Source organism: Staurois parvus, unplaced genomic scaffold (assembly GCF_062004578.1).
Source record: "Staurois parvus isolate SC_StPar_1 unplaced genomic scaffold, SC_StPar_1.0 ptg000475l, whole genome shotgun sequence".
Classification (NCBI taxonomy): domain Eukaryota; kingdom Metazoa; phylum Chordata; class Amphibia; order Anura; family Ranidae; genus Staurois; species Staurois parvus.
The window spans coordinates 787667-806262 of record NW_028318271.1 but is presented as its reverse complement, the minus strand read 5'-3'; the positions used below and the strand labels follow the sequence as shown (position 1 = coordinate 806262).

Below are 18596 nucleotides of genomic sequence, written 5' to 3'. Positions count from 1 at the left end.
ACCATGCTGCAACTGCGTCCATTGGACATGGTTGCGGCACATCTCTATTCATCTCTATGGGGTGCGATGGTGAGCAGTATTTTTGCACAACAAAGCACAGCTACAATGTGTATGGGGCTGTCCAGTAACCATTGCCTGGGTTTGACAGGCAGCTATAGTGAATTAAAACTGTGTCCCATAGACCTGATTTTACTACCTGACAGTGCCAGTGGAAATGCTGCTTTATTCAGCTCATAAAAGCCAGGCTCCTAGTGGTCAGCAGACGTTCTGGCATTTGCCAGTTGAAGTGTCAGGATGAAACTTAGCTGGGGGGGGGGGTTACATTTTGACTTGGGTGAAGTTAATGTTAAAGTTTGAAGTTAAAGGCCTCAGTGAACAGCCTGGGCCTAGAATCCAAGAGGCTACACAGTAATGCAAGGATAAGTTTTCAGACCAACAAAGGTGTTTCTATGAACCATGACCTGCTTGCTCTTCAGCAGAATTGTTACCTTAGAATTTTATTAGGCCAAGTAGAGAGCCCCTGTTGCTGAGCCATTCTTCTCAATGAACTGTTTCTGCTTAGGCTTTAGTCTGCATTCTGTAGGTGTTATCAATGCACAGCTGTATCGTAGTTTAATACTGAAGTGTATAGAGACTGACAGACTTTTGCGGTGATGGTGGGTAGTTCACTGACTATTATAGAATATAAGCAAGGAAGTATCTCTACACGTATTGAGGGCTTGTATTCTTAATTTGACATTCGTACCTCATTTCACCATTTTTGTTTTTTGGGGGGTTTTTTTTGTCTGGTTTGGAAAATACTTACCACAACAATCGTGCTATGAGGCCCACTTCCTGACATTGCAGGTCTGCAACTCTTCTAGCAGGAAGCCACTAAATTAACTTACTCAGGCTGGAGGTAGTACGGGACTGTCATCAAAGACATCTTACTTTCTTTCTGATTTTTTTTCTAAACAGGTAAATCTTCTTCTTGTTTAACTATGCTTATGATAAAAAGAAATTAACGAAAAAATTAAGAAGTTATGAAGGTTTTTGTTCTGATATAAAAAGGCATGAGTAAATCTGCCCAATTATGATTCATGGGGGGCATCATCGAATGCTTGAAGTCTGTGAAACCTTAATTTCCAATTGAGCATCAAACCCTGAATTTTTTGGGGGAAAATCTTGATAATAAATTCTGGCCATTTTCAAGGATAATAAGTGAGATACTATCAAAAAAGACAGGGTAGCTTGACACTGTCATGGGGGGCATCAAGATAGCAAAAATTGTGATAAATACTGTACAAGTCCTTTTAATGCAACTTGAAGTGAAACATGGTAAAAAAAACAATCCTTTAAATTACATGATTGGGAGATGGGCTTAAGCTGTACATCAAGTTATTAAACAGTACGATTTTCACAGTGTCAGCAACACCATGTTCTGGTATCAAATATTTTGGATGTGCATTTAATTTTTTAACTCTAGTATGTATCTTGGATTAAATACAGCAGCATCCCAATCCAATTTTTCAACTTGAGAAAAAGGCTTTCATAGGTAGTTTTGACTGCAATATCTGACTGCACAAAAACAAATCAGTACCACAAACCCACATTCCCCTGAACCCCTTCCCTGTATCCCCAGTTCTTCACCAAAAAAAAAAAATCAAAATATGGTAAAATTATGCTAAAATATAGTAACTATAGTAAAAAAATAGTAAAAATAAGCTAGCGCATTGACAGAACATTACTTGGCATGGAAGTAGAAAGAGGCAGGGTAGGTTTATCTTGCAATTAAAATGAATGTGTATTGTCTAAGAGACACTAGCCATAATAATTGTTCAGTGATTGGACACAATATAAGTAGCTTGGTTACTAATATAAGTTTCACAAATGTGCAGGTTTGCTGCTGATTTGTCCCCTCTATTACCCAAAACCTGCAGACATACTGGCACATGTAGTTTCATACCTTTAACTCGCAAGGTACTATTGATGCCTGTTATCTCAAAGGACTTGTGTTTAAGACTGATATTCACCTGCTGTTGATTTAGTTAGATATACACCCAGCCCAACCAGGCTGACTCCCTTTTTAATCTGGCATCCCAGTGCTTTCCTTCTTTCGAGTCAGTATTCCATTCTTTCCCAGAGCCTCATCTTTTTTTCCTTCCTGTACCTAATCGGCTGCAGCTTGCATGGCTGAGCTTCCTGAGCACACCGCCATCCATCGTGCAGGCTGCGCAGAAGGTACATAATCACCAACCAAATGTCACAGTTTGTCCAGGCCATGCATGAGGGAATGAGCCCAACTTCAAAAGAAAGGAAGAATACCAGGCTGGGCTGGGCATGTAGCTAACTGAATCCACAGCAGGTGAAGGCCTTGAACACAATTCTATTGGGATAACAAGTAACAACAGGACTTTGCAAATTAAAGTGCTGTTAAAGGATACTTTTTTCGTTAAAATAACAAACATGTCATACTTACTTGCTCTGTGCAATGGTTTTGCACAGAGCAGCCTCAATCCTCCTCCTCTTGAGTCGCCTGCCAAGTACCCAACATAGGAAGTCGCTATTCAAACATACAGCCCAGTTCAGTCCCGCCCCCTGATCTCTGCTCACAGGTTTTGACTGACAGCAGCAGGAGCCAATGGCTCCAGCTGCTCTCAGCGAAGCCTGTGAGAGCTGGGAGAGGGTAGAAGAGCTGTTGCAGATGTGAACAGTGCTGGACTGAGATTGGACTGAGAATGCATTAAGGTAAAAAAAAACTTTTACCTTGACAATCAGTTTAACGCTATGAAATCACATGGGCAATTGAGGTGCCAGATGAGCAGCAAAGCTGCAGATCTGAGAAAATAAGAGGTACATACAAGGCATGCTTTATCTTGAAATAGATATTAACGTGTATTATTTGAGAAAAAATAGCAACAAATATTGCACAGTGGCTGCACATAATGTAAGTACCTTGTAATAGCTGCAATGTGAGAGGGAAAGATGGGGCTGGTTTTATCTTGACATAGATATCAAAATGTATTATCTGAGAGACACTAACCATAAATATTGTTCTGTGGCTGGTATGTAAGCAGCTTGCTACTGTAAGAAATAAAAGGGGGAAAGAGGAGGCAGGTTTTATTTTGAAATTAGCAAGAGAGGGTATTAAAAATCACTGGAAGTTCTTTTAGTTCATTTAACAAAAGTGATCCAGTCCACCCTGTCAGGGGATAGGTGGATTTATCTCTCTGTAAAAAATCTGCTGCTGTACTGAAGGCCCTCTAAGGCCGCACACTGGCTGCAGGGCAAGTTCCATCGGCTACTGTGCAAGCCAGTTGTACAGTCTGGATAACCAATAGTCCATGGGCTATGGTTCAGGCTCTGCTTGTGGCCTATTCTGGCTTGCCCTGGCTGCTGTGATTTAACCCTTTCACTAACAGATTTTTTTTCCACACATGTTAAGATTCACATTTTAGGCCTGAAGATGTGTGGAAGTGATTGTCCACTTTCTGCTAGAAATGATTACAGCTGCCCAGTCAGCCAGCTGATATAATAGGGTGATGAGAAGTTGGAGAAACCTCACACAGAGCCTTCCCTATTCTGTTTAAAATTTAAAATCAGTTTTGAATGGGGTTGAGACTGATGTGTATGGGCTTGGGCTTCGTCATGAGTAGTTTAATGATCAGAAGCTAATCAGAATGAGGTTAAGTCCAGCACACAAGGGCAAAAGGTTCCGGGCAGAGGTCCTTCAACAACTCTTCATGGGTCTTTGGAGGGCTGTGTGTCCTGGCCACAGCTTCCAGACCACACAGGCAAAACAGAGGGTAGAATAAAGTCCCGGTGTCTGGACAGCCACACAGATAGTCTAGAACTACAAGTCCTAGTTTTGCAAAAAGCAAAGCACAGTTCAGTGCATTTGCTAGCGAGACCTGCAGCCATGAGCTGCTCTGTCCATACTGACTCAAGCTCTGCACATTCTGAGAGTTTTCTCCCAGAATAGGGACATTATATTGTCCTTTCAATTCTAACAAACCAAACACCTGGTGCTGATACGTCTTTACCTGGTGCTTTTCCCAGATGTAGGGCAAGTGTCTGTGCTTCCCGCTGAGATCAACCTTATCTCCCACCCCCTGCGGGGCACAGGGGCTCCAAGATTTAATTAAGCAGACAAGCTGACTGCTTGACACACTTGTTGATTTCAACAAAACAACACAAAAATAAAATAATATTTCTGATCTCTTATCAATAGAGGGGGCAGCACAGTGGCTAAATGGTTAGCACTTCCGCCTGGCAGTACTAGGGTCATTGGTTCGAATCCCAACCACGGCACCATCTGCCTGGAGTTTGCATGCTCCCCCTGTGCCTGCATGGGTTTCCTCCGGGTACTCCAGTTTCCCCCCACACTCCAAAGACATGCTGGTAGGTGAATTGGCTCCTGTCTAAATTGGCCGTAGTATATGTATGACTGTGAGTTAGGGACCTTAGATTGTACGCCCCTTGAGGGTTAGGGACTGATGTGAATATACAATATATATGTAAAGCGCTGCGTAAATTGAGGGCGCTATATAAGTACCTGAAATAAATAAATAAATAGAGGGTGCTGTAGCAACTACCAGCTGAGACTGGAAACATCATAGGCAAACATACATATTCACCAGCACACCACGGATCTCGATATGGTCCAAAAAAAGGTTTTATTCCAAAAAGATTGCATCACAAAGAAAAGTGCTACGTTTCAGAGCCGCGCAGGGCCCCTTCGTCAGGCAGGTGATGTGTGTGTGTTCATAATATGCCTGACGAAGGGGTCCTGCGCGGCTCCGAAACTTTACACTTTTCTTTGTGATGCAATCTTTTTGGACCGTATGGAGATCCATGGTGTGCTGGTGAATATGTACGTTTGCCTTCATGTGTAGATGCTGCTGCATTATGAAAGACTTTAAGCTTAGTTTTTTACATTTTAGATTGGAGTGCCTTAAGATTGTGCATCATTTTAAAGGTTGTCTTGACTGAAAAAAAAGGTTGAGAAACACTGCTCTATCCACTTGAAGACTAAGCCATTCCTGGCACTTTTTATTTATATGTAACAATCAGTACTTTTTGCTAGACAATTTTTTAGAATCCCCAAACATTATATTTTTTTTTTTAAAGCAGAGGCCCTAGAGAATAATTTGGTGGGTGTTGCACACGGTATTTGCAGCGTTTTTTCACTTTTTTTTAAATACATTTTTTTTGCATTTTAATGCAAAAAAACACGATATATAACCCATTTTTGGTTACCACTTTTAGATTTACAGGGGAGGTCTGGTGCTAGAATTACTGCCCATGACCTGACATTCGTGGTGATACCTCACAAGTCTGGGCCGATCACTGCTTGCATGTGTGCAAGACCGACATATGCATTCGCCTTTGCGTGGGAGGACGGGGGCACAACTTTTTTTTTTTTTACACCATTGCTTACATTTTTTTTTTATATCACTCTTATTGCTGTCACAAGCAATGTAATCATCCCTTAGGAAAGCAATAGGCATGTGCCAGTTATTTTTAATGGTGAGAGCTGGGGTCGATAAGACCCCAAATTCCTCCTCTGCCCTTAAAAGCATTTGATTATACCAAGATCGGTGTGATCAAATGCTTTTAATTTTTTAAAAGTGGCGCCGTTTACATCTGGCTAAACCAGAAGTGATGTAAGGTCATCATGTAAGGGCATCACTATATCATAGTGCCGAATGGAGCAGCTCCGTTCTTTGTTCGTCTCTATATTCAGCCGGCAGACTCCGGTTGGATGGAACAGCTTGTTAAAGCCACAGGAGGTGGTGGAAGGGGACGTTCCCTCACACTGCCTGTAATAGCAATCCAGTATCTAGTTAGACGTTCATATTGTTTTGAGAAGATAGCCGACCATCAGCTATAAAAAACGGTACTGCGATGATGCCTGCAGGCATCATCCCAGTATAACCACTTGAAGTCCAGTGATTTACAGGTTCGTCGCTGATCAGCAAGTGGCTATTCAAATCAAAAAGTTTTGGGTTTACATATACTTAACCTCCTTAGTGCAGCCATCATAAGTATTTTAACAGCTTCCCGACCACCCTAAAGCAGAAGTACTGCTACAGGGCAGCAGGGATGTACAAAATCATGTATATATAGGTGATTCGCATTTCCAGGTAGGGGGCGTGTGTGTGCGCTCCCTACCCGTGCCACTATTGGCTCCTCAGCATGTCAATCACCAGGTCCCAGCCATTGATTCTCGACCGGGACTTGGTGATGGTCGGTGGAGCTGACGGGAGAAGTCTGTGTGTAAACAACACAGATCTCTACCCTGTCAACATGAACATGCTGCTTTGTATTGCTCTGCAAGGCAGAGCAATACAAAGCAGCATGTCTACATAGTAAAACACACACAGCACACTATGTAAAACACAACACACTGTTAACCCTTTGATCGCCCCAGATGTTAATCCCTTCCTACCCAGTGTCATTAGTACAGTCACAGTGCTTCTTATTAGCACTGATCACTGTATTAGTGTCACTGTGGATGTCAGTGGCATTCAGTCAGTTCCCACCCAGTGTCAGAAGGCCCAGCGCAGTCCCGCAATAGGTTGCTGATCGCCGTCATTACTAGTAAAAAAAATAAAAATTCCAGTATATATACCGCCATTTGTAGACACTATAACTTTCACGTAAATCATTAATTTACACGTATTGGGATTTTTTTTTTAGCAAAGACATGTCGCAGAATACATTTTAACCTAAATTGATGAAGGAATTTTATTGTTAACATTTTTTTTACAGAGTATGTTTTATAGCAAAAAGTCAAAAATATTGTTTTTTTTTCAAAATTGTTGGTCTTTTTTGGTTTATAGCGCAAAAAATAAAAAACCGCAGAGGTGACCAAATACCACCAAAATAAAGCTCTATTTGTGGGAAAAAAGGACATAAATTTCATATCTGTACAGCATGCTGTATAATAATAATAATGCATGACCGTGCAATTGTCAGTTAAAGTAACGCAGTGCCATAATGCAAAAAAATGGCCTGGTCAGGAAGGAGGGGGGGGGGGGGAAATTCTCTGGAGGGCAAGGGGTTAAATAAAAGATCTGCTCTACTCTAAAAATAAGTCTACCACATCTGTGATTATGGTTAGTGCATTGTTTTCCTCCCACAGATTAATATCTGTATACATTTAAGAAGCACTGCATGTACACCTTGTCTTGGTGGGTCCATGTGGTATAACATTTTCCCTGATTCTTCACAGACCATGTCAGGAGAGTGGATTTTATCTGATGACTCTGAGGTGAAGACACCTGCACCCAACAACAACATCCTAGGCCATGTGGTTCATAGACTGTTGGATATTGTCAATCCACCCCCAGCCAACACACCACCACCTGCATTTCCTTCGTTTCCAATCAAAGGCTGCGTTCTTGGAAAGATCTTCTCTGGAAAGACCAACTGCCTCAAGCATTTAGCAAACGGTAAATAAAATATCATCTCCTTCTGTAGTAGAAGTGTTTAGGATTTTTGTGCCTTTCATGGCCTGGTGATGTCACGTACCTGGATAGTGAGCCTGACGTGAAGAGGCAGGCCTCCCGTACAACTCCAGCTCAAGGACCGCTGATGATAGGACAGCGGTCGGAGTGGCACAGTGGGGTATGAGTGCCTGTGATCAGTCCAGTAATAGCTGATGAGTTGTAGGCAGGGAGCAGGGTTCTGATGTAGGCGTGCTGGATGGATGGATACTCAAGAGCTGTGTGCTGACGATGCAGGGTCAGACGAGCCGGGTTCGGTATCGGTCAGGCAGATCAGGCTTAAAGCGGCAGGAGGAAGAGTAGTCAGGTTACAGGCCAGGTCAGCAATAGAGGATCAATCAGACAGGAGTGGCGACAGAAAAATAATCCAAGACAAGCCAGAGGTCAGGGCAGGTTCGGTATCAGGAGACAATCACAGGAATCAGGGAACACAAGCAGGGAAAAGACCATACGGCAATGGGACAACTACTGCAGCCAGTTTAAATAGCCCCTTTGACGCCAGCATCAGTGACAGGCGCGTGCCTGTATGCGCGAGTGCGCATGCGCGTGTGCGCGCCTATGTCCAAGTGTCTACACATCTGTTCGGCTTGCAAGGACTCTGCGCATATTTGTGTGCCGTGGAACTTCAGCTGCACTATGGGCAGGTCTTTCCTGACAGGTGATCTTACGGACAAAGCTAGGAATCTTACCCACAAAGTGGTACATGTTTTATTTAAAGTCTCGTTCACCTTTCACATTGTGTTTTATGTTATGCCCATGTTTAGGGTGTAACAGAGGCGGACTGACCATTTGGAAACTCGGGCACTGCCCGAGGGCCCGGGGTCAGTAGGGGGCCCCATGAGATGCCCCTGGTACCTTTCATTGGCTTTTTCATAGGCATTTTTGGGTGTGGGCTAGGACACGGGCCCCATGATCCCCTATTGCCCGGGGGCCCCATGAGTTGTCAGTCCGCCCCTGGGGTGTAACATGGTGCCGTTACTAAGCCACCATCCTCAAACCACCCCCCACTTACCTGAATTGTGGGGTGCTTCTTCCTGCAAGATTCTGTTAAATCTTGAATGTGATTCTGCTGTGAGTGGCTCCGCTCCACACAACCACGTAAACTTGTCACAGAGATGTGGGAATGGAGAGACTACAAATCCCACAAGAAGAGTATTAATTTCAGGATTACTAGGTACAACTAAAGCAAAAGAGGCTTGAAAAAAAAGAAAACACATGAAGTCACCACACTAAGGACTAGTAATCTACAGTATATTACATTTTTGGTTTTGGGTTTAGATACACTTTAAGGTATACTTTATGCTGAGATCAGTGGCAGGTATTGTCACAGTTGACACCGCCAGGTGCTGAGAAAGGTCTGTTTGCTCCAAGGCCATGTGGTCTGTATTTTCTGAATTATACAGGGCACCTAAGTGCCTACAATAAGAATAAGTTTGCCATGCCATTCTGGCTCTATTCACCAGGCCTGCTTTTTTTTTTATTCCAGTTTACTGCCAAATTAAATTGGAACGTTAGTCAGAAAATTAAGTCCTGCTAGATTACTTCAGGCTGGCCCCTTTTGCAGGTATAGCTATGTAAAACATTAAAAATAAGTGCCTATACTGTACATAAAATTCAGTAATACACTGTCTCACCCTGCTCTGCTCATGCTCAGTTGCTCTCCATTTTTAGGCACTGGTCGAATTTGTAGAGGTCGATCTGCTGACAGTTTAAAGGTTAAAGCTGAAATAAATTGATTTAACAATTTCAAAAAACAGTTACATTCCTGTAATGCCAGGAATGCAAACTGTCACATTTGCTTGTATTCTCAACCAAACTGTCAAACCATCATATGACCGGTGTTATAACTGATCATATGTGCAGCAGCATGGCAGTTGCAGATCAAACAGATGCAGCTTCATTGGCTGAAATGGATAGGAGGGTTTAGTTCTTTAACTGCCGTTCAGGGTTGTGGGCTTCAACAAAATGGCAGCCTTCAGCAAGAATTCCCTGCTAGAGAACATTATTTTTTATAAATTGCTGTGAGTAAAGTTCTGCTTTAACAGAAAACATTCCTCTGTGTATGACAGAGTAACCTACCAAGCTACAAGCTAGGCATAGGATGAAACATTACAGATGCAGCAATTAATCTTTAGTTTCTGGTTATTTTACTATAGGCTTTACTATGAGAATAAGCCCAAGATGTCTAAGAGGGGCAGGCACCTGTGAATACATGTCTTTTTACTTTCCAATGTCTTACTACAGTGATGTCTCCTTACCTTAACCCTGCTTTCTATTTCCCCCTCTTCAATTTTTTTTCCTACTTTCTTTTTGTTTTATTGTTTTTGTTAAATAGGTCATTTATCTAGTTGTATGCAAATCCTGACCTTTATATTATTTTTTTCACACAAATTGCTTTCTATTGGTGGCATTGGATCACCATTGGGTTTTTTATTTTGTATTATATAAATAAAAAAAAGACCAAACATTTTGAAAAATATGTATAAATATAAACAATCAAAAATCATATTTCTTCGTAAATTTAGGCTAAAGTGTATTTTAATACATGTTTTTGGTAAAGAAAAAGAAACATTACATGTATATTATTTGGTTTGTGCAAAAGTTATAGCGTTTTAAAACTATGGTATATACAGTATACTGGAATTTATGCAACTATACTGGTAATGGAGGTGATCAGGGACTTATAGTGAGACTGTGATAGTGTGGCGGACAATCTAGCTCTAACAGACCCTTGCTGGGAGGTACACTAACTGATGCTGGCATCAATAGTGACACCAATGCTAACCATCACTAGCCAAAAAATCGTTCAAACTCATTTTCGAATACTCAGTTGTAAGAGCAAACGATAATGCCATCATGACTGAATTTTGAATGGTAAATCATTCAATAGATATAAATGAATCAGTTTTTGTTCGTTTTGTCACATATGTGCAGTATGAACAGTTTGATTTTTAAAGGGGGAGAAACACATTAACCTTTCAATTTATTGTTCATTTGGCTTAAGTTTTTGAACCTGTACCATTTAATTTTTTTGGCTCTGAAAAGTCAAAAAACGATTTTCTATTTGTGTCTATTAACTGGACAAAAAATGAATGAATGGTCCAAATGACAGATTTTTGAACAATTTTTTTTTGTCTAGTGTATAGGGACCATAATACAGTGATCAGATATAATACTGTACACTGTCACTGTACCAATCACACTGTCTGGGAAGGGATTAACTTCTAGGGCAATCAAGGGATTAAATATGTGTCTAACAAGTGTAATGTGTATAATACTGTATATGCTGCTTTTGCTAATTAATCTGACTTTTTTTCCCCATGCTTTGTAGGAAGAGAAAACAGCCAGATTGGTGCTCTGTGTACAAACCCTTGTGTGTTTGTAGACACAGGACTCTGTGCTGTGATTGGACACAGCCGATCAGCAGGTGTCAACTTTAAATCATTGGCTGACAGCAGCAGGGGGTGCGCACGCACCAAACCCGGAAGCAGGCACGCAACCTTTTTTACATTGCCACCCGGTCACATTAAATCTACTGTGACCAGGCGGCAAGTGATAGGTGATCTCCCTGATGGATTAAGGGGTTCAATAAGTAGGAGGGGTCTAGTGCAATTCTGACTTTTACAAGAAAAAAGTAAAAATTTGCTGACAATTTCAGCTGCTAATCTATGAACTGACTGCTAGTCAATATGTGTTTCACTGAGGGTAACCTCTGCTTATGCATTTTTCACGACATGCCTAGTTTGAGTCAATAGCCACTGTAATGGTTGTGCGTACTGGGCACCCAAATAGCTGTGTGAGTAGCAGCCAGGGGCGGACTGACCATTTGGAAACTTGGGCACTGCCCTTCGGCCCGGGGTCAGTAGGGGCCCCATGAGATGCCCCTGGTACCTTTTTCATAGGCTTTTTTGAGTTTGGGCAAGGACACAGGGGCCCCATGATCCCCTATTGCTCGGGGGGCCCCATGAGTTGTCAGTCCGCCCCTGGTAGCAGCCATTTGTTCATGTCACAATTCACCTATGCCATTTTGTCATAATAAGGCATAGCACAGTGACATTCCCTTCTCCTTTCAGCTCATACAACCCACAAACTCTTAGCTGCTGCCAGACAACCCTTATCAGTCTGTTAAAAGGACTAGCAGGATCTAACCCCCAATAAACTTCACAGGGCCCATAAAAGTGTCTGACTTGGCTGATTCAGTGACTAGAAAGTTAAACAGACATTGGGTCATAAATACCTTAAAGGGAAGTTCCAGTCAGTTTTGTGTTTTTTAAAAGTCAGCAGATACAAAAACTGTAGCTGCTGACTTTTAATAAACACACACGCCTCCACACCCCTCCTATGAGAAATAGAGAAATAGTTATCAGAGACCTGTCATATTTATATCCATTGCGAAGGTTATTTCATGCTGGACAATAATCTGCATGTTAGGTAGGTATTCAGAAATATGAATACTTACAGAAAACCGTAGTTGGGACTTGGTCATACACGTGGTGACCTCCCAGAAACCACCCCTTACACCAGATGATTGGTCGGATGGCCTCTGTCAACACCTTTTTGATACCACAGATAAGGGGAATGCCAGGACCCTTTGACAGCTCTTGTTTTAACATCAAACCAAGGCACACCTAACTGGACTTAAGGGAGCCATTGTACTTTTTTTTTGCTTGATCGAATGGACTCTGCTAAAAAAAGAGTTGGCAACTATTTACCTGTTTCACCTCTTTGTTTTGGTGTTGCTGCTCCTTTTTGTTTCTGCGTAACACCCTTTTTCTGTAAAGATTTTATTTGCACTATTTTGAACTTTTCATTATTAAAGGTGGAAAACCTTTGTGCAGGGTGCAGCTGAGAGTGTCATTGTTACGTAAGTAACAGCGCCATGTTGGATTGGCCAGTCCTTTGTTACAAGTTGGTGAGAAGGGCAGACATCGGGCACTGTGTTCATCACTGCCACAAAAGGTATAAAGTAATTTGGAATGCACCACATACATATTAGCTTGTAACAGCGGTGGTGACATCATCACTGGGCTGCACATAGCCTGTGCAAAAGAGTAGAGCTCTGGGGGGACTCAGGTCCTCCCTCTACAAGATATATATATTATGTATACACAGTTGTGTTCAAAATAATAGCAGTGTGTTGAAAAAAGTGAATAAAGCTCAAAATCCTTCTAATAGCTTTTATTTCCATACACACAAATGCATTGGGAACACGACACATTCTATTCCAAATCAAAACATGAAGAAAAATATATCAAATTTGTGTTGTTCCTCTAAAAAATTTGAAGAAAAGTGAATATTAGACGGTTCAAAAAATATAGCAGTGTTTGTATTCTTCTTTACAAACTCAAACATTCACTATATAAACTGAAAAATGTTTGAAGATTTTGCTTTCCTTTGAATCACTTAATTAATATTTTTCGTTGTATAAGCACTGTTCTGAGAACTGCTGTACATCTGTGTTGCATGGAGTCAACCAACTTCTGGCACCTGTGAACAGGTATTCCAGCCCAGGATGATTGGACTACATTCCACAGTTCTTCTCTATTTCTTGGTTTTGCTTCAGAAACTGCATTTTTGATGTCACCCCACAAGTTTTCTATTGGATTAAGATCCGGGGATTGGGCTGGCCACTCCATAACGTCAATCTTGTTGGTCTGGAACCAAGATGTTGCACGTGATAAATAGGCCCAACACCGTAGTATGAGAAACATCCCCATATCATGATGCTTGAGCAACCATGCTTCACTGTCTTCACAGTGTACTGTGGCTTGAATTCAGTGTTTGGGGGTCGTCTGACAAACTGTCTCCGGCCACTAGACCCAAAAAGAACAATCTTACTTTCATCAGTCCACAAAATGTTCTGCCATTTCTCTTTAGGCCAGTCAATGTGCTCTTTGGCAAATTGTAACCTCTTCAGCACATGTCTTTTTCCCAACAGTGGGACTTTGCGGGGGCTTCTTGCAGATAGCTTGGCTTCACATAGGCGTCTTCTAATTGTAACAGTCCTCACAGGTAACTTTAGACTTTCTTTGATCTTCCTGGAGCTGATTGTTGGCTGAGTCCTTGCCATTTTGGCTATTCTTCTATCCATTTGAATGGTAGTTTTTCGCTTTCTTCCACGTCTTTCAGGTTTTGGTTGCCATTTTAAAGCATTTGCGATCATTTTAGCTGAGCAGCCTATCATTTTCTGCACTTCTTTATATGTTTTCCCCTCTCCAATCAACTTTTCAATCAAGGTACGCTGTTCTTCTGAACAATGTCTGGAACGACCCATTTTCCTCAGAATTTCAGAGAGAAATGCACTGTATCCAGCATGTACAACATTTGCTGCCTTCCTTTCTTAAATAAGGGCAATAATTTCCACCTGTTTTTCAAAGAATGAATGACCTCACTAATAGAACTCCACACTGCTATTATTTTGAACATGCCCCTTTCAATTAGTGATTCAATTACACAGAATCAGCAGCATGCATGTCATGACTGTTGGGTCTGTTGGATTTCTATTACTCTACTACACCTGCTAGTAAATTATTTGCCATGTAGAAATATCACTTCTACCAAAAACAGTGATTGATCAGGTTAGTGATGTCTGACTGCTATTATTTTGAACACAACTGTGTATATATGTGTGTATATATATATATATATATATATATATATAAATATTTATATATATATATATATATATATATATATATATATATATATATATATATATGGCCTCATGCGCATTTCAGATGTTTCACAGGCATTTTACTTTTTTTTTTGCTGCTCCTAAATGCCATTCTATCAGCCTATGTGGATATGGAGGCGTTTAAAGGCTGTGGTGTTTAGGGGCAGAAAATCCAATCACACCAAACTCGCATTCAGAAGAGGAGCTTTTTGGGTAAAAAAAAAACACCTGATGTGCCTAAACACATGGAAACACGTCTAAATGCGCCTAACCGTGCATTTAGTATTTGAGTAGTCATTCATTTCACTGGTCAGACTAAATTAATATTCTGGTCAATGAACTGATTGAATGCTCAAACACATGATGCATCTGAACATGTCTAAATGCACCTAAATGCATTTGAAAAATGCAGCTTTTGGTGTGTTTTTCATGCTGCTTTCTCCTATCATGAGAAGGATGTTCCGAAGAGCCTAGTGTGCATGAGGCCTTATACAATCTGTGTTTAGGCCAGATTTCAGCTTTAAGATTTACATATTGTAGTTGTTTTTTAGTCTTGTGAAATTACTTGTTCTTCATTGTAGACTTTTGTACCCCATGGACTCTATTTAAAGCTTTTTTTATTATTATACTTAGCTCTCAGCATTCAGGTGCTGTGTGTGGATACCTTAGTGAAAGAAGCCTTACAAGCCTATGAAAACGATGAGATGGAGCAAGAGGTCATTACATCTGCTGCTATAGATCAAGAGGAACCTCAGGAAAATAAGGTACTAAACCTGGTTGAACTTTGCATAATGATTGTATTCACAGCAAAGCCTGAAACCAGATTAGGAGCTTGTTTATACATGCAGCAAGGTCTGCCGCTCCTCTGAAAAGAGATCAGTTTCTCTAAAAAGCAATTCACACTGGGATGAGTTTTCAGAGAGTCAAAACAAGCGATAAGAAAGGTTGCTTCCTCATCGCTTGCTTCGACCCTCTAATTACCACAACCACGCTTATGTGAATGGGTCGTGCTTACCTGGTGATAGTGCCTATCGAATGCGAGGGGGGATTTAATTCCTGCTGCAAAGCATCATGGCTGCCTTTGCAGCTTAACCCCTTCATGCCTAAGGGTAAAACAAATCTAAATGCCTAAGCACAATTCTGCAATGTTGACATGTGTTAGTAAAACCGTACATATCATCACAACTACTTTGTACATCCAGGGGGATTATACCACGTTTTTTTCAGGACAAATTGGTGGTAAATAGTAATGGATATCTCCTAATTTTTTTTTATTATCAAAGGAAAACTGGCCCAAAATAGTAAAAAAAAAATCATTTTTTTTATTTTGCTGTGTGTTTCTTGTTACGACCATAACCTACCTCCACAGAACAACCCAAAATAAATTCTCCAGCTCTTGACGATCGCAGCGATACCATATATGTGTATGTTATTTGTTGTTTGTACCCATAGTACAGCCCAGAATCAATAGTGCGCATTTTGTTTTTGTCTTTTTTTTTACCTAAAACACACTGACACTGACATTAACGCTAACTGACACTGATACCATTTTTTTAAATCCTGACCTTTGGACCTGACCTTGACCCAAACACTAACCCTGGTACTTAACTAGATCAAACCTTGATCTAGGTATTTTGCTTTATTTTTTCTTTTCTAATATTTATTTATCTTCTTTTTTTTTTTCTTTCTTTTTTTTACAAACATTTTTTTTATCTCTCTATGTCTCCATTCATAGAGAGAGAAAAAACAAGGGGGCCGGACTGCACAGTGACTGATCACTGCGATAGCCAATCAGAGGCTATCACAGAGATCACATGACCCGGAATCAGGAGTCCCGTGTCCCGATTGTTAGAACGGGACCCGGGGCTCTCAGTGACACTGCAGTCTCTGTGCTGGGAGTGCACCGAGCAGCGCGCTCCCAGCACAAAGACAGGTACGCAAATATGAGGCCCCACGGAAAAAAGCCCAGTTCTGTGAGGCCGCATATTTGTGTGCCGTCGGTGTCAAAGGGTTAAGGGGAAGCAGTGGGGGGGGGGGGGGCTGCCAACCTCAAGTGTAAACAAGCCATAATACAGACGAAGGATAACATTAATTTTTATACCAGCTCAGTTCACATGACATACCAAGGACCTTGCATTTCTGCCAAGATGAGTAATAATTTTCTGCACTTACTGAAAATGTTCTTGGCCTGGAAAAAAAGAAAACTAATGCATCCAACAGATTCCAAGGTTAACATCCTAACAGTTGACATACCGTACATCCATTGAAATGTTTTACCTGCCAAATACTATATGTGTAATTCTGCTATCTCACATTGAGGAGAGACACCCTAGTTAGTAGTTTTTTAGCTTCCCATGTCGCCATCACAATTGCTGGCCTGTACTAGGAGAAGTTCTGTCTTGAGAAAACTGTGGATGGTAGGATCATAATTTAGATCTTTGAATTAGTTACTGACTGTGTTGTGAATCTGGAGAGAACTGGTGTTTTACTTCAAAGATTTCAAAATATGTTTTCTTTCTTTTCTGAAAGCAAACGACTGATAATGTTCCTGCTGAATCGAATGGCCCAGAGGTACAATCTGCTGAAAGTATTCCTGCAATTACAGGTGAGTTTTCACCTATTATAATATATGCATACAAAGTAGTCCAGTGCTTTTTCCTTCAAAGTTGAACACAGGCAAACAACCTGTACACTCTTAAAATACGTTGGTGTGACCTGTGTTACCTGCTAAAGAAATTTAGCATTTTCTTCAGCTAGCCTTGTGATCCAGGCACCTCTGCAAGACAGCATAATCAGATCAGTCACCTTGGCTTTCTCCTCTGCAGTTAAAAATTATACAGGGGTTGGCCAAAAAAATGGAAACACTACATTATTTATTATTATTATTATTATACAGTAATTATAAAGCGCCAATAGTTCGCTCAGCGCTGTACATTACAAAGGGGGACAGAACATGTGACAGAACAATACCAATACAATGCAAAACATGAGGGGATCGAGGGCCCTGCTCTTTCGAGCTTACAATCTAGGAGGGAGGGGATGGTGGCACAGGAGGAGATAGCTGTGGGGGATGGAGTGGTAGAAAGAGTGGAGGAGGTCGGCAAGTTAGCAGAGGGTGGGGTAGGCTTCCCTGAAGAGATGGGTTTTCAGGGTGCGCCTAAAGGAGAGGAGAGTAGGTGATAATCTGATGGGTTGGGGCAGGGAGTTCCAGAGGATGGGTGACACCCTGGAGAAGTCCTGGAGGCGGGCATGGGAGGAGGAGACCAGGGAACTAGAGAGAAGGAGGTCTTGTGAGGAGCGGAGTGTGCGTGCTGGGCGGTACTTGGATATTAGGTCGGTGATGTAGTTCGGGGCAGTATGGTGGACAGCTTTGTACGTCAGCGTTAGGATTTTGAATTTGATCCGTTGCGCAATCGGAAGCCAGTGGAGGGATTGGCAGAGGGGGGTGGCGGATACAGAGCGGTTGGAAAGGTGAATGAGTCTGGCAGCCGTATTCAGGATGGACTGAAGCGGGGATAGCCAGCGGCGAGGCAGGCCAGTGAGGAGGGAGTTGCAGTAGTCGAGTCGTGATATGATGAGGGAGTGGATGAGTTGTTTAGTGGTTTCTGGGGTTAGGAACGTGCGGAGTTTGGTGATGTTGCGGAGGTGGAGTCTGCACGAGTTTGTTAAAGATTGGACTTGGGGTTGAAAGGATAGGTTGGAGTCCAGAATGACACCAAGTACTCTGGCCTGCAGGGCGGGTTTGATGGTAGCATTGTTGGATGTGACGGAGAAGTCAATGGGGGGTGGTGTCCGGGCTGGGGGGAAGACAAGAAACTTGGTTTTGGAGAGGTTCAATTTAAGGAAGTGGAGTGACATCCAGTCTGATATGTCGCTCAGTAGGTGTGTGATTCGGGCTGAGACCAAGGGGGTAGGTGGGGGGTTGAGAGATAGATTTGTGTGTCGTCGGCATAGAGGTGGTAGTTGAAGCCATGAGAGTGTATGAGTTGGCCAAGGGAGGAGGCATAGATGGAGAAGAGAAGGGGCCCAAGGACAGAGCCTTGAGGGACCCCAACAGAGAGGGGGAGTGAGGGGGAGGTGGTAGCATTATAGGTAACGCTGAAGGAGCGTTGTGACAGGTAGGATGAGAGCCAGGAGAGAGCAGAATCTCTGAGGCCGAGGGAGTGTAGTTTTTTGAGGAGGAGGGGGTGGTCGACTGTGTCGAAGGCCGCAGAGAGGTCAAGGAGAAGGAGCACTGAATAGTGGCCATTAGCTTTGGCGGTTAGCAGGTCGTTGGAGAGTTTGAATAAGGCAGTTTCGGTGGAGTGTAGTGGACGGAAGCCGGACTGTAGGGGATCGAGGAGGTTGTTGTCGTTGAGGTGAGAGCATAGGCGGGTGTAGACTAGGCGCTCGAGGAGTTTAGATGTAAATGGGAGCAGGGAGATGGGTCTGAG

General features: G+C 42.1%; 1 protein-coding gene across 1 annotated transcript in view; it reads left to right on the top strand.

Moving 5' to 3' along the window:
- The window catches only part of SPEF2 (sperm flagellar and cilia associated 2), a 176670-nt gene that overhangs the window by 54487 nt on the left and 103587 nt on the right, over nt 1–18596 (top strand). The window contains exons 11-13 of the mRNA XM_089689433.1: nt 7217–7436; nt 14797–14927; nt 16693–16768. Of these exons, the coding sequence (XP_089545559.1) occupies nt 7217–7436; nt 14797–14927; nt 16693–16768 (427 nt within the window). The remainder of the gene's footprint in view (nt 1–7216; nt 7437–14796; nt 14928–16692; nt 16769–18596) is intronic.